This window comes from Tachyglossus aculeatus, chromosome 1 (assembly GCF_015852505.1).
Source record: "Tachyglossus aculeatus isolate mTacAcu1 chromosome 1, mTacAcu1.pri, whole genome shotgun sequence".
NCBI lineage: Eukaryota > Metazoa > Chordata > Mammalia > Monotremata > Tachyglossidae > Tachyglossus > Tachyglossus aculeatus.
The window spans coordinates 106,119,623-106,136,607 of NC_052066.1; the positions used below are offsets into that span (position 1 = coordinate 106,119,623).

Genomic DNA, 16,985 nt, shown 5'->3' on the forward strand with positions numbered 1-16,985 from the left:
GTTCAAATCCCGGCTCTGCCAATTGCCGGCTGTGTGACTCTGTTATTGAACGCTCCCAAGCACACGGTACAGGGCTCTGCACACAGTAAGCGCTCAATAAATCCCATTGATCGATTGGTTGACCGATTGATTCCACTCTTCAAGTCCTATAATCCCAGGTCCGTGCTCTTTCCACTAAGTGATGCTGAGAGAAGCAGCATGGCCTAGTGGAAAGAGCATAAGGATCTGGGTTCCAATCCCAGCTTCACCACTTGTGTGCTGTGTGACCCTGGGCAAGTTGCTTCACTTCTCTGGGCCTCGGTTCCCTCATCTGCAAAATGTTCTCCCTCCTACTTAGTCTGTGAGCCCCATGTGGGGTCTGACTGTCTTGTCCGAGTGGAAAGAGCCCAGGTTTGGGAGTCAGAGGTCGTGGGTTCTAATCCCAGCTCTGCCACTTGTCAGCTGTGTGACTTAAGCCACTTAACTTCTCTGAGCCTCAGTTACCTCATCTGTAAAATGGGGATTACGACTGCTCTGCACACAGTAAGCGCTCAATAAATACGATTGATGATGAACCTGATTACCTTTTATCTACCCCAGTTCTTAGAACGGTGGTTGGCATTCATTCATTCATTCAATCGTATTTATTGAGCGCTTACTGTGTGCAGAGCAGTCGTAATCCCCATTTTATAGATGAGATATATAGAGCACTATACTAAGTGCTTGGGAAGGACAAGTTGGCAACATATAGAGACGGTCCCTGCCCAACAATGGGCACACATAGTAAGCACTTAACAAATACCACCATTATTATTATTATTATTATTATTAGCTACAATGCTCGGCATATAGAAACACTTATCAAACGCCACCATTATTATTATTATTATTAGCTACAATGCTCGGCACATAGAAACACTTATCAAACACCACAATTATTATATACCCTATTAAAATCACATCTCCTCCAAGAGGCCTTCCCTGACTAACCCCTCATTTCCCTACCCCATCTGCCCTCTCCTCTGCATCACCTAAGCCCCACAACGTTTATGTACAAATCCTTATACTCTGCTATTTCCCCTACCCCTACTCTATTTTAACATCTGTTTCCCTGACTAGATTGTAAATTCTTGGAGGGCAAGGAAACAGATGTCTATAACCTCTATTATGTTGGACTCTCCCAAGCACTTAGTACAGTGCTCTTTGCATGCAGCACTCAACAAAAAATAATTGATCGATTGAGCAAACCCTCCCTTTCCCACTTCTCCCACTTTCCCCACCCTGAGTCCTCCCAAAGAGACATTTGATCAGGGACAATTCATTCACAATAATAATAATAATAATAATGGCATTTATTATGCACTTACTATGTGCAAAGCACTGTTCTAAGTGCTGGGGAGGTTACAAGGTGATCAGGTTGTCCCATGTGCGGCTCACAGTCTTAATCCCCATTTTAGAGATGAGGTAACTGAGGGCCAGAGAAGTTAAGTGACTTGCCCAAAGTCACACAGCTGACAAGTGGCGGAGTCGGGATTCAAACCCATGACCTCTGACTCCAAAGCCTGCGCTCTTTCCACTGAGCCACGCTGCTTTTCTCATTCATTCATTCAATCGTATTTATTGAGCGCTTACTGTGTGCAGAGCACTATACTGTGCACTTGGAAAGTACAATTCGGCAATGAATGGAGACAATCATCATCATCAATCGTATTTATTGAGCGCTTACTATGTGCAGAGCACTGTACTAAGCGCTTGGGAAGTACAAATTGGCAACATATAGATACAGTCCCTACCCAACAGTGGGCTCACAGTCTAGAAGCGGGGAGACAGACAGGAAAACAAAGCAAAACAAGTAGACAGGTATCAATAGCATCAATTTAAATGAATAGAATTGTAGATTTATGCATATCATTAATAAAATTAATAGAATAATGAATATGTACATATAAACACCAGTGTTGTGGGGTGGGGAGGGGGGTAGAGCAGAGGGAGGGAGTCGGGGTGATGGGGAGGGGAGGAGGAGGAGAGGAAAAGGGGGGCTCAGTCTGGGCTCGACGACCCTCTCTCAGCCCCAGCACCTCTCCAAGCCGAACTATGTGCTGCTTCCAGCTGTTTCCCATTTGAAAATAGCTTCACGTGCAGCTCCCCATGACCCCAAAACCCCAGGAAAACACTCTTCTAGGAAAAGTTAGGAAAATGCAAACACCGAGAGAGGTCCCTCTCCATTTTAGGCCCATTTCAGAGTACCAGCGCGAAGGCCATATTGTCGAGTTGCGGTGGCCTGTTTGTCTGGCCATTATTAATCCTGAAACCTTAATGATGAACAGCATTTGTGTCATTGTCTGCACAAATTTAATTTGTTTAGGCAGCAGTTCAGTTAATCCTGCAATCTGCTTTTCTCAAACGAGGACAGATAATGGAGAGACCGTTCTTTACAAGTCTTCAGGCTTTTAAATTCTGATAAAATCAGGATTCTTCACTGGGACTTGCCACAGCTCTGAATTAAACCACTTTAAATGTAATTACTGGAGCTGGCTGTACATCAGGAACACCCATTAGAAACATTGATTGACCATGCTGTTACAGGAGGCATTTTATGAACAAACGATCATGATGGGTCCAGAACTGTAATTTATAAAGGCAAAAAAGCAGGGAAATACTTTATCAGTGGTAATGAGAGGTTCGCTGGATAACTAAATCTCTTCTTTTTAACCAGCTACTTCAGGGAACCTTGGTCCATGGCCGTCTTTCACGATCGTTTTATTGATCTGAAGAAAGAATTGCGTGAAATCCTTGCATTCAAGGAGGTAAGACGAGCGTGGGTCCAAGACATGGATTATTCTGGTTCAGATGTCAGGGGGCTGCCCCCGTGGATTGCTTAGATTTTGACTCTCGCGTCCACTCCGGTCACCCTGCTTTTCCCAATTGTGGTTCTCGCAAGTCCCGTAAATATCTCAGGGAGACCCAGTGACTGCAGGGTCTCACCTCAGGAGCGCAGAGAGTTCAGCCACTGCTCCAAACGGTTGTGTTTTCTTAGTTAGGCAAAAGGGTGGGCCACAGAACAGTTACCGTGCGTGTCGACTTGCCCGGGAGATATGAGGAGAGCATTCCTCTAGTCCCCGTCCGTGTCGCTCAGCTCTTTTTTTGACATCTTTACCTTTGACAGTTTGAAAAGGAGCCATCCCAATTTCAACATGGATCTCTATTCTGCCGCTCCATCCACTGGAAAAAGGGATGAACTTTGGGCGAGGCTAGCCGTGAGACCGTTGTGTTTCCACTGGGTTGGCCTTGTCTGGTTCTGGATTCTGTCTCCGATTGGGTCCTTAGGGCACTAAGAGGAAGAGTGTGACCTTGTGCCCTCCGGGACATTCACCTTCGCTGCTAGGCACTGACCTTCGAATACTCCTAACTCTCCCCTTTTCATCCCTACCTTTCCCTTTAGTGACCCATTATAGAGCCATTCATTCATGAATCCGTCCACTTGAACCTACGGATGTCTTTGGCCTGGGTAACTTCCTGTGCGAACAAATTCCAAAGGCTTCATTTTGAAGAAATTCTTCATTCTGTTTGCCGCCCTTGAGCTACAGCGGGGGTCCCTCGTTCAGGGGGATGGGACTCGGTGAACAACAATTCTGTGGTCATCCTCTCCACCCACTTCTTGATTCGGTAAACTCCAATCCTGTCTCCTCTCAGCCTGCAGCCTGCAGAGTCAGCCAGTCAGTCAGTCAATCCTATTTATCGAGCGCTTGTTGTGTGCAGAGCTCTGTAATAATAATAATAATAATAATGATGGTATTTGTTAAGTGCTTACTATGTGCAAAGCACTGTTCTAAGAGCTGGGGAGGTTACAAGGTGATCATGTTGTCCCACGGTGGGCTCACAGTTTTAATCCCCATTTTACAGATGAGGTAACTGAGGTACAGAGAAGTTAAGTGACTTGCCCAAAGTCACACAGCTGACAGTTGGCGGAGCTGGGATTTGAGCCCGCTGTTGGGTAGGGACCGTCTCTATATGTTGCCAACTTGTGCTTCCCAAGCGCTTAGGACAGTGCTCTGCACACAGTAAGCGCTCAATAAATACGATTGAATGAATGAATGAATGAATGAATGAAAGCCCGTGCTCTTTCCATTGAGCCACTCTGCTTCTGTACTAAGCACTTGGGAGAGGACAACACAATAATAAGCAGACACAGTCCCTGTCCATGACAAGCTTATAGTCTAGATGGGGTGATCCACAGTAATATAAAAAAAAAATTACAGATGTGTGCATAAGTGCTGTGGGGCTAAGAGGGGGGATGAATAAAGGGAGCAAGTTAGGGCAATGCAGAAGAGAGTTGAAAAAAAGGAAAAGAGAGCTTAGTCAGGAAAGACCTCTTGGAGGAGATGTGCCTTACTGAAGGCGAGGAGAATAATTGTCTGTTGGCTGTGATGAGGGAGGGCGTTCCAGACCAGAAGCAGCACGTGGATGAGAGAGTCCTGACCCTTTCAGGTTCTCCTCAAAAGGACAGAGGAAGTTAAGTAACTTTTAAAATGCTTATGAAAATGTGAATCTTTGCAGAGCTGAAGAGACTTTGTGCCAGAGAGAGTCAGTGGATCAGGCCAAACCGACACACGTGTTGTTTGCTTTGTCAAAGCCAGGAAGTCCCCCAGGAAGCCGTCCATGATTACCCTCTCATCTCCCCACCCTATTCTTAATCAAACAATCCATCAATCATTTCTTGAGCACTTGCTCCATGCAGAGCACTGTACTAAGCGCTTGGGAGAGTACAATATAACAATATAAAGGAGTTGGTAGAGACATTCCCTGCCCACAAGCCCATTCTAGACTGTGAGCCCATTCTAGACTGTGAGCCCATTGTTGGGAAGAGACCATCTCTATAGGTTGCCAACTTGTGCTCTGCACACAGTAAGCGCTCAGTAAATACTTAGAGAAGCAGCATGGCTCAGTGGCAAGAGCCCGGGCTTTGGCGTCAGAGTTCATGGGTTCAAATCCCGGCTCCGTCAACTGTCAGCTGTGTGACTTTGGGCAAGTCACTTCACTTCTCTGTTCCTCAGTTACCTCATCTGGAAAATGGGGATTAAGACTGTGAGCCCCCCGTGGAGCAACCTGATCACCTTGTAATCTCCCCAGCGCTTAGAACAGTGCTTTGCACATAGTGAGCGCTTAATAAATGCCATTAAAAAAAATACGATTGAATGAATGAATGTAGTCTAGAGGAGACTCCCTTCTATTTGAACCTGGGAGTTAATTCTATGCATTTAATGCGCCATCTATGCATTTAAATCTTTACCCACTAAGCACTTCTATACTCACACATTCCCAGACCCCATAAGGCTTTTGAACATATCCTTATGCTTTGTTTCTTCCCGTCTGTAATCTTTTTTAATGTCTGTCTCCCCAGTTTAGCTTGTAAGCTACTTAAGGGCAGGGATTGTGCCTACCTATTCTACTATATTCTCTCAAGCATTCAGACCAGTGCTCTGGACCGTGATAAGTGCTTCATGAATACCACTGATTGACAGAGTAATTGATCAACTAGTGGGAGAGGGTAGAGCTGCCTCATTCAACTTACTGGCCTCGAAACAGTTTCCATTTTCATTTCTTCCGTCTCCAGCTCACGTCCACCACCACCACCACCAAATCAGGGCCCTGGGCCCTGAAAATAAGTTAGAAGTAGTTTAAATTTTTGGTATTTCCGAAGAATACACTTATTAAATGCTGAATTAGAGGCTGATAGGATCTCTGCAAGATCCAGCCTGCTCCGGGACACTGTATCCTTTAAGTGCTCCCGCACTCCTCTCCTCTATTTTGCCTCCTATTTTGCCCATTAAGATGTCATGCAAGATCAACCATTTCATAGGATTTCTGTCTTGCCTAGAAAAGTCAAAAGGTCAGTCATGAGTTAACATAACAGAAGTTACAAAGTACCTTTCTTTAAAAAAAAGTGACACGGGGGCCCGCTTCTTTCCTGCTGTGTCCAGAAGTCACAAGCGTCATTTGTCTATTCTTCTGTAATATTTCCGTATAAATTCCGAAAGCAACGCTTGACCTGATGCTTCTGTGCCAAGATCTATTCTGTACAGCGTGGCTCAGTGGAAAGAGCGTGGGATTTGGAGTCAGAGGTCATGGGTTCAAATCCCGGCTCTGGCACTTGTCAGCTGTGTGACTTTGGGCAAGTCACTTCACTTCTCCATGCCTCAGTTACCTCATCTGGAAAATGGGGATTAAGCCTGTGAGCCCCACGTGGGACAATCTGATCACCTTGTAAACTCCCCAGCGCTTAGAACAGTGCTTTGCACATAGTAAGCGCTTAATAAATGCCATCATCATCATCAATCGTATTTATTGAGCGCTTACTATGTGCAGAGCACTGTACTAAGCGCTTGGGAAGTACAAATTGGCATCATTATTATTATTATTATTACCTGCTGTCGTTCAAACGTTCCCAAACCACCCAGATCTATGCCCCGACCCTCCCTGAGGGTCGACGTTGTCCACGTCAACTGAAAGCGTAAATTCACCTCTGAGAGCTCTGCCCAGCTAAGCCAAATTCATTTAATCGTATTTACTGAGCGCTTACTGGGCGTCGTGATCTGGTGGATAGCGCACGGGCCCTGGAATCAGAAGGACCCGGGGTTCTAATCCCACCTCTGCCACTTGACTGCTGGGCGACTTTGAGCAAGTCACTTCAATTCTCTGTGCCTCAGTTCCATCATCTGTAAAATGGGGATTAAGAATGTGAGCCCCACGTGGGACAGAGACCCAATTTGCTGGTATCCTCCGCCACCACCAGTGCTTAGTATGGTGACTGGCACCTAGTAAGTGCTTTAAAAATACCATAATAACCATACTAATTTAATTATCATTGATAATAGTATATTATATCATATTATAATATAATATTATCATATAATGTAATAATATTAATACTTATAATTATTATTATTATTAGATCGCTAGACTGTGAGCCCACTGTTGGGTAGGGACCGTCTCTATATGTTGCCAACTTGTACTTCCCAAGCGCTTAGTACAGTGCTCTGCACACAGTAAGTGCTCAATAAATATGATTTAATGAATGAATGAATTCAGTTATCAGCCATGCACTCCTATATACTTAGTGAGCCTTTAGCACACATCAGTCAGGGTATTTCAGATAAGCAGCGTGGCTCAGTAGAAAGAGCGCAGGCTTGGGAGTCAGAGGTCATGGGTTCGAATCCCGGCTCTGCCACTTGTTAGCTGTGTGACCTTGGGCAAGCCACTTAACTTCTCTGTGCCTCAGTTACCTCATCTGTAAAGTGGGGATTAAGACTGTGAGCCCCAAGTGGGACAACCTGATCACCTTGTATCCCCCCCAGCGCTTAGAACAGTGCTTTGCACATAGTAAGCGCTTAACAAATACCACCAATATTATTATTGTATTATAAAGGTTTTGCCAGCAGGTCAGACACAGGAACAGTGCATGAAATAAGATTAAAAACTTCTTTTATGATATCAGTTGGCATCATCTCTCTATTCTTCCCCAAACCCCTATTAAATTGAGTTGAAATCAATCCTATGTTTTGCACGCTCTCTTAGTCTAGTTGGAGGAAAAATCAGTCAGTGGTATTTACTGAACACTCCCTGTGTGCAGAGCACTGTACTAACCACTTGGGAGAGTGCAATGATAATAATAATAATGATAATTGTGGTATTTCAATCAATCAATCAATCAATTGTATTTATTGAGCGCTAACTGTGTGCAGAGCACTGTACTAAGCACTTGGGAAGTACAAGTTGGCATTTTTGTTAAGCACTTACGGTTTGCCAGGCACTGTACTAAGCACTGAGGTGCATACAAGCAAATCAGGTTGGACACAGTCCCTGTCCCACGCAGGGATTGCAGTCTCGAGCCCCACTTTCCAGATGAGGTAACTGAGGCCCAGAGAAGTGAAGTGACTTGCCCAGGGTCACACAACAGACAAGTGGCAGAGCTGGGATTGGAACCCACCACCTTCTAGCTACCAGGTCCGTGCTCTATCCGTTATCATCAATCGTATTTATTGAGCGCTTACTGTGTGCAGAGCACTGTACTAAGTGCTTGGTAAGTACAAGTTGGCAACATATAGAGACAGTCCCTACCCAACAGTGGGCTCACAGTCTAATGCCATGCAATCAATCAATCAATTATGCCATGCAATCAATCAATCGGTGATATTTACTGAACACCTACTGGACACAGAGCACTGCATGTGGCACTTGGGAGAGTGGATGTAACAAATAATGATAATAATGATGACATTTATTAAGCACTTACTATGTGCAAAGCACTGTTCTAAGCCCTGGGGAGGTTACAAGGTGAACAGGTTGTCCCACAAGGGGCTCACAGTCTTCGTTCATCCCCATTTTACAGATGAAGTAACTGAGGCACAGAGACGTGAAGTCACCCAGCTGACAATTGGCAGAGCCGGGATTTGAACCCATGACCTCTGACTCCAAAGCCCGGGCTCTTTCCACTGAGCCACGGTGCTTCTCATGGTGGTAGAGGTGGTAGATACGATCGCTGTCCACAAACAGCTGACAGACTAGAGGAGAAGCAAGCTCAAGTGCACTATGTGTCCCAGAGATTCTGGTGTAGACATTTTAGACCGTGAGCCCACTGTTGGGTAGGGACTGTCTCTATATGTTGCCAACTTGTACTTCCCAAGCGCTTAGTACAGTGCTCTGCACACAGTAAGCGCTCAATAAATACGATTGATGATGATGGTGGCTCACAGGAACTTAGCTGGTCTCTCCCTGTCCTCCTTCAGACAAGCCACTTAAAGATCTCAAACGATGCTCTGAGATTATGGGAAGCCCAAAGAGAAGCCGCATAACGCAGATGTGAGATTGAATGGGATGGTAATTCGTGTCAGTAAACTCTCTCGGGACAGAATTATAATCTCTGGAGTTACGACAGTCTGCTGCCTGGAATTTTTTTACTCTAAATTGGCCTCCATAATGATATAAAAGAGAAGTGGCGTGGCTCAGTGGGCAGAGCCCGGGCTTTGGAGTCAGAGGTCGTGGGTTCGAATCCCGGCTCCACCGCAAGTCTGCTGTGTGACCTTGGGCAAGTCACTTAACTTCTCTGAGCCTCAGTTACCTCGTCTGTAAAAAGGGGGATTAAGGCTGTGAGCCCCATGTGGGACAACTTAATAATAATAATAATAATAATGGCATTTGTTAAGTGCTTACTATGTGCAAAGCACTGTTCTAGGCGCTGGGGGGATACAATGTGATCAAGTTGTCCCACGTAGGGCTCACAGTCTTAATCCCCATTTTTACAGATGAGGTAACTGAGGCTCAGAGAAGTGAAGTGACTTGCCCAAGGTCACACAGCAGACTTGTGGTGGAGCCAAGATTCGAACCCATGACCTCTGACTCCAACTTGATCACATTGTATCCCCCCCAGCGCTTAGAACAGTGCTTTGCACATAGTAAGAGCTTAACGAATGCCATCATTATTTATTTATTTATTTATAGAAAAGCAGTTTGGTTACACAGAGGTTTTCTTCTTACCTTTCAAAAAACAAAAAAGGAACAAAAAGAAAAGTTCCAAATTTAAATAAAAAAGTTCATCTGAATGTTTTCCTATAGGATCCCTAGCGAGCTTTTGTTTCACTGTGGAATTCTACACTTCGAAACATTGTTTAAATTACACCCAATTATTATTCTATAAATATGCAGAACCCTAAATTTTCAAGCTCAAATAACTGTATCCTCTCTGAGCCGTGTTTCCTCAGCAGTTTCAAAGACACTTCTCGCTCAGGATTGAGTCTGAAGTTTTGAGAATCATATTTTTCGAATCGCTCAGAAGAAAAATAAAACATCTGGAATTTTTCTTGAAAAAATGAAAACCATAATTACGCTCATGCTTAGCGACTTTCAAACCAAGACTTCACCAAAACTCCTCAAAGTAAAAATATTATCTTTTATCCCAAAATTAAGATCTAGAATTTCAGCCCAAAGGGGAATTCTCCCCTTCACCACTCCCCACTCTCCCCTGGAAGAGCTAAATACTTGAAATGAAGCCATTCATCATACCTTCTGTGCCCCACCCTACTATTCAATCAATCAATCAGTGGTATTTATTGAGTGCTTACTGGGTGCAGGGCACTGTACTAAGCGCTTGGGAGAGTATAATATGGTCATGGGTTCGAATCCCGACTCCGCCACATGTCTGCTGTGTGATCTTGGGCAAGTCACTTAACTTCTCTGGGCCTCAGTTACCTCATCTGTAAAAATGGGGATTAAGACCGTGAGCCCCACGTGGGACAGCCTGATCACCCTGTATCCTCCCCAGTGCTTAGAACAGTGCTTTGCACATAGTAAGCGCTTAACAAATGCCAATTATTATTATTATTATTATATTAACAGAATTGGTAGACATGGCCCTGGCCTGCCACTTGTCAGCTGTGTGACTTTGAGCAAGTCACTTAACTTCTCTGTGCCTGTTACCTCATCTGTAAAATGGGGATTAAGACTGTGGGCCCCATGTGGGACAACCTGATCACCTTGTATCCTCCTCAGCACATAGAACCGTGCTTTGCACATAGTAAGTGCTTAACAAATGCCATCATTATTATTATGAAGCCCCCGAGTCGCAAAGAAATCTAAAGTGACAAGGTCACACAGCAAGTTAGTGACAGAGGCAGGATTAGAACCCGGGTCTTCAGCCTCCTAGGCCTGTGCTCTTTCCACGAGGTCACCCTGGAAAAAAAGAGGTAAACGTTCAAGCATTTTAAAGCTGTTGTTCTCATGTTCCTGAAAGTTTGGGCAGCTACAACTTCAACTGGGCCACAGAAGCCCATTCCCCAGCTCGTGATAGGTGGAAATAGCTTTGCCTTTCCATTCCCCTGCAAAATAGCCAACTCAATAAAGATGACTGAACGAGCAATCAGAAATGAGAAGGGGGAATTGATCGTGCGATTCCAGTTCCCTTTGGTTATTAGTTTCTTTTTCCGTTTAACAGGATGAGAGTCTTCCCTCAGTAGAAGAGCTGGCTCGGCAGATAGTGGACGAGGAGCTCAACTTGTCTGAAAAGCCAAGAAAATACCTGAAAAGGTTCTTCCAGGAGAACATCTACCAAGCCTTGGTGGAGAAAAGCATTCTTGCTTATTTGCAATATAATAACTACCATCTGCCTATGTATGCCTGGCCAGGGATTATTTAGTTATGGGCTCATTTTCAGTTTTATTGGTTTCATGTATGTGGCCTTTTTTTTTTATTGCCCTGAATTAATTAATACGGAATTTCACCGAGAGTCTTGTGTTGCATGGTAGGTACCACGGTGTCTGGGTTTTCATTTTCTTTTCCTCGTCGAGTTTCAGCTGTAATACTCACGTTCTCCAGGAGGTGGCGCGCGGCAACGGTGTCTCCGTCGAGCGAAGTTGTGCAGAGCCGCGCTCACAATTAACACAATTAACACAACAAACCAATCAATAATCATTCGACGGAAACACTTATTTTAGCCAAGAAACACTCGTTTTATTAATAAACGTCACCTGCTAGAATGTACCTGCTGTGCTTTTGTTGGGCGAGGGTGGCTTGGGGCAATCATTTGGAAGCAGGTTCCCCCTTTCAAGGAGTTGCACATTGGGGGTTGTTGAAAACTAGGAAAAAAATGAATGATCTTTCCATTTTCCCCTGAAATGAACGACCAACGGATGGGGTGAAAGGGAGGAGTCGTGCCTTTTAAAAATAACCAGAGCGGTCCAGCTTAATAACCTTAGCAGGGGATCAATCAATCAATCATATGTATTGAGCGCTTACTGTGTGCAGAGCACTTTACTAAGCGCTTGGGAAGTCCAAGTTGGCAACATATAGAGACAGTCCCTACCCAACAGCGGGCTCACAGTCTAAAATGGCGAGAATCACTAAAATACTATTGGACCCATTCTTCTTTCCTTTTGTGGAAACACAGCAGTAAAGTTGGATAGATCAGCGTGGCCTAGTGGATAGAGCACGGATCTGGGAAGGCAGAAGGGTCTGGGTTCTAATCCCAACGCTGCCACTTGTCTGCTGTGTGACTTTGGGACTTCACTTCTCTGTGCCTCAGTTAACTCATCTGCAAAATGGGTATTAGTCAGGCAGTCAGTCGTATTCATTGAACACTTACTGTGCACAAAGAACTGTACTAAGCACTTAGGAGAGTACACTATAACAATATAACGGACACAGTCCTTGCCCACAATGAGCTTACAGTCTAGAGGGGGAGACAGACATTATTACAAGTAAAAAAAAAATTACAGATATGTACATAAGTGTTATGGGGCTGGGAGGGGGGATGAATAAAGGGAGAAAGTTAGGGTGATGCAGAAAGGATTGGGAGAAGTATTAAGACTGTGTGGGACATTGACTGGGTCCAACCTGATCAATTTATATCTCCTCCAGTGCTCAGTACAGTGTCTTGGCACAAAGTAAGCACTTGACAAATACCAAAAAAAAAAAGGTCAGTTAACAGATACTCTGGCCATATTTCAGATTATTAATTCCTCAGGGACAGGAACTATGTTTGTTTCATTCCTTGGAGTAGAACTAGCTTGGTACCCATTCATGTGAAAGCCAAAGGGTTGGGGGCGGGGGGGGGGGGGGGGGGGGGGGGGGGGGGCGGTGATGATGATGATGACAATATAAATTTTCTTTCTACCCCAACATCTGATGCCAAAATTCAAAATCAATTAATTACACTCCCAAAATAAGTGCAGATCTTTAAATCAAAAAACACCCAATCTTTCAGATTATTTTCATTAAAAGACTGTTTCTGCTTTACTTGGATTTTTGTAACAAAAACAGAAGTGGGGCTGTTGACTGAATTTTTAATTAAAGAGTTTAAAATTGAGTCCCTATGCATATTTCATAGCTTCAGTTATTATTTGATCTTATTTGAACGTTTAGATGAAGTGGGAGTGATTAGAAGGATTATGTAATAAGAAAAACTGCAGTTGGAATTACAGAGTTTGTCCCTAATTCAAAATTACTTTCTACAAGGCTGAAAGAGTATTTTGTGCCGTTGCTGAGAATCCCTTTCCCCAGAAATAATTCCAGGACCAACAGCGTTAACAGAATCAGGCAGAACAAGCCATCAGCCAAAGACGTAAAGAGCTGTATTCCATTATTAATAATAATAATAATGTGTGGTATTTGTTAAGTGTTTACTCTGTGCCAGGCACTGTACTAAGCACTGGGGTGGATACAAGCAAATCATGCTGGACACAGAGTCTGTCCCATGTGGGGCTCACAGTCCCAATTCCCATTTTACAGATGAGGCAACTGAGGCAATGGGAAGTGAAGTGACTTCCCCAAGGCCACAGAGCAGACAAGAGGCAGAGTCGGGATTAGAATTCATGACCATCCGTCAGATAGCCATCCATCCACCACTTGTCAGCTGTGAGACTTTGGGCAGGTCACTTAACTTCTCTGTGCCTCAGTTACTTCATCTGGAAAATGGGGATTAAGACTGTGAGCCCCACGTGGGACAACCTGATCACCTTGTATCTCCCCCAGTGCTTAGAACAGTGCTTGGCACATAGTAAGCGCTTAACAAATACCATCATCATTATTATTATTATTAATGAAGCATTTCAGGCAAAGGATAGGCCCAGGGGCTAATCAGAATATAAAGCAGAGAAGTAGCATGGCCTAGTGGATAGAACACAGGCCTGAGAGTCAAAAGGAGCTGGGGCTTTTTTATGGTATTTGTTAAGCGATTACTATGTGCCAAGCACTGTTCTAAACTGGGGTTCTAATCTCAGCTCTGCCACTTGTCTGCTGGGTGACCTTGGGCAAGTCACTTCACTTCTCTGTGCCTCAGTTACCTCATCTGGTAACTGGGGATTGAGACTGTGAGCCCCATGAGGGATGCAGACTATCATCTCCAACCCGATTAGCTTGTAACTACCCCAGTCCTTAGTACGGTGCCTGGCACAGAGTAAGCACTTATGAAATATCCCCCACAAAAAATAAAAAAAAATCACCTGACAGTATTCGGGTAATTAGTTTATCCTGTCACCAGATTTCAGGCTGTGAGGAAGTTTGAAGCAATCGTTGGGTTTCCAAGGAGGGAGGGATTTCTTGCACCAGGATCTTGCGGCTCAGGTTGGTGGGGAAGAAGCGAAGAGCGTCCTCTATGCTCCTGGGTTGAGATGAAGATGGAGACCTTCGGTGGCCATTAAAACGAAGCAGCCACTAAAGGAAGCCGAAGCCCACGATTTCCTGGAAGTGTCTTCGCTCATCAAGTCAGCATGGACAACATTGAGGCCGTGTGCTGCCCGCCTCCTGGCATCTGGAGGGAGGAAGGGAGGAACATTTTAGTCATTCTGGGCTAGTGCAGACACAGGCCAATGAGGCCCTCTGGATTCTATGGGCATAAAAGGTCCGGGCAAATGGAAGGATTGAAAAAGTTTATTTTTAAATGAGATAAGGTAGAGCCAAACCACATTCAAAATACATCAATTATCCCATGGTCCCAGTAAATAATGCAGGCAACTAATGATCTTCTCCTCTGAAAGGGCATTCAGCTAATGTTTTACTAGCTTTCCTGAAAAGGAAGGCCAACTTAATTCCAGGACGGCTTTGTTATTTCTTTTTTATACCTAAATAGCTCCGAAAAGCAGAAAAGGGAAAGAGTGAATGTTTGGGGGCTGCCTATAAATATTCAATCCTAGGAAAGAGGAGTGGGTGTTTGTGTGCATGTGCGCGCCGGTGGAGAGGGTGAGCTAAGAATCAGAGAGAGGGAGCAAAAGAAGCCATGTGTGAGAAGCTGTTGATTGTTTTCTGGTTGAGAGAAGAAGTGATGATAAGGTTTGGAGAAAGTGTACATTGCTTGTGGGGGAGGAGTAACCTGCAGCTGTATGCTAATGCTAATAGAAACAAATCCACCGCCGCCCCCATTAAACAGGGAGGCAGGGAAACACACATCACTGAACAAACACACTCGCACTGGACAAATAAAATCACACATACACACACGCCAAAACCACAAGAAAAAAAAGGAGGGGTGGGTGGGAGGGGGATCAGAGCACCAGGAGAAAGCGTGTTTGCATCTGGCCGGGAAACTCTTCCCATCTGGAAGGGGAAGGAGAAGCGGGGGGAGAAGCGACCCTCTCCATTCCCATCCTTTACCCTCTGAGCTGGAGGTACAACGGCACGAATCGCAGAAAACCACCCCCCACAACGCACCGTTGGTGCCAGCTCGGACTGGCACACCTGTCTGTGCCCCCTTTGTCGTTGGCACGCTCTGATTCGTTCATTCATTCAATCGCATTTATTGAGTGCTTACTGTGTGCTGGGCACTGGACTGAGCGCTTGGGAAGTACAAGTCGCCAATAGATAGAGACGGTCCCTACCCAACAAGGGGCTCACATCAAGAAGGGGGAGACAGGCAACAAAACAAAACACGTAGGCGGGTGTCAGAATCGTCAGAACAAATAGAATTAAAGCTAAATGCACATCATTAACAAAATAAATAGAATAGTAAAGATGTACAAGTACAAAATAGAATAGCAAATATGTACAAGTAAAATAATTAGAGTGATAAATCTGATCCGCGGCCTTCAACAGGCAGAGGCCTTTTCCCACCCCGACGCCAAAACTTTCTGCTCTCTCTCTGCTTTTCATTCATTCATTCAATCGTATTTATTGAGCGCTTACCTTGTGCAGAGCACTGTACTAAGCGCTTGGGAAGTACAAGTCGGCAACATCTAGAGACGGTCCCTCCCCAACAACGGGCTCACAGTCTAGAAGGGGGAGACAGACAACAAAACAAAGCACGTAGACAGGTGTCAAGTCGTCAAAACAAATAGAATTAAAGCAAAATGCACATCATTAACAAAATAAATAGAATAGTAAGTATGTACAAGTAAAATAATTAGAGTGATAAATCTGATCCGCGGCCTTCGACAGGCAGAGGTCTTTTCCCACCCCGATGCCGGGACAGCGAAAACTTTCTGCTCTCTCCCTGCTTTTCATTCATTCATTCAATCGTACTTATTGAGCGTTTACTGTGTGCAGAGCACTGTACTAAGCGCTTGGGAAGTACAAGTTGGCAACGTATAGAGACGGTCCCTAACCAACAACGGGCTCACCGTCTAGAAGGGGGAGACAGACAACAAAACAAAACATGTAGACGGGTGTCAAGTCATCGGGACAAATAGAATTAAAGCAAAATCAATCAATCAATCAATCAATCATATTTATTGAGCGCTTACTATGTGCAGAGCACTGTATTAAGCGCTTGGGAAGTACAAATTGGCAACATATAGAGACAGTCCCCACCCAACATTGGGCTCACAGTCTAAAAGGGGGAGACAGAGAACAAAACCAAACATACTAACAAAATAAAATAAATAGAATAGATATGTACAAGTAAAATAAATAAATAGAGTAATAAAAATGCACATCATTAACAAAATAGAATAGTAACTATGTACAAGTAAAATAAATAGAGTGATAAATCTGATCCGCGGCCTTCAACAGGCAGAGGCCTTTTCCCACCCCATGCCCCTTCTAGATTGTGAGCCCACCGTTGGGTAGGGACCGTCTCTGTATGTTGCCAACTTGTACTTCCCAAGCGCTTAGTCCAGTGCTCTGCACACGGCAAGCGCTCAATAAATACGACTGAATGGATGAATGACCACCCAAACCATCCCCCCATCTTACCTCCTTCCCTTCCCCACAGCACCTGTATATATGTATATATGTTTGTACATATTTATTACTCTATTTATTTATTTATTTATTTTATTTGTACATATCTATTTATTTTATTTTGTTAGTATGTTCGGTTTTGTTCTCTGTCTCCCCCTTTTAGACTGTGAGCCCACTGTTGGGTGGGGACTGTCTCTATATGTTGCCAATTTGTACTTCCCAAGCGCTTAGTACAGTGCTCTGCACATAGTAAGCGCTCAATAAATAAGATTGATGATGATGATGATGATGATGCTTTTTCTCTGCTTTTCATTCATTCATTCAATCATATTTATTGAGCGCTT

The 16,985-nt window shown here is 44.3% G+C and overlaps 1 protein-coding gene across 1 annotated transcript in view; it reads left to right on the top strand.

The window, feature by feature from the left end:
* CFAP61 (cilia and flagella associated protein 61) overlaps positions 1–11,505 on the top strand; it is a 389,026-nt gene extending 377,521 nt beyond the window's left edge. The window contains exons 25-26 of the mRNA XM_038744718.1: positions 2,696–2,786; positions 10,967–11,505. Coding sequence (XP_038600646.1) covers positions 2,696–2,786; positions 10,967–11,167 — 292 coding nt within the window. The 3' untranslated portion in view covers positions 11,168–11,505. The remainder of the gene's footprint in view (positions 1–2,695; positions 2,787–10,966) is intronic.
* Positions 11,506–16,985: the final 5,480 nt, after the last annotated feature.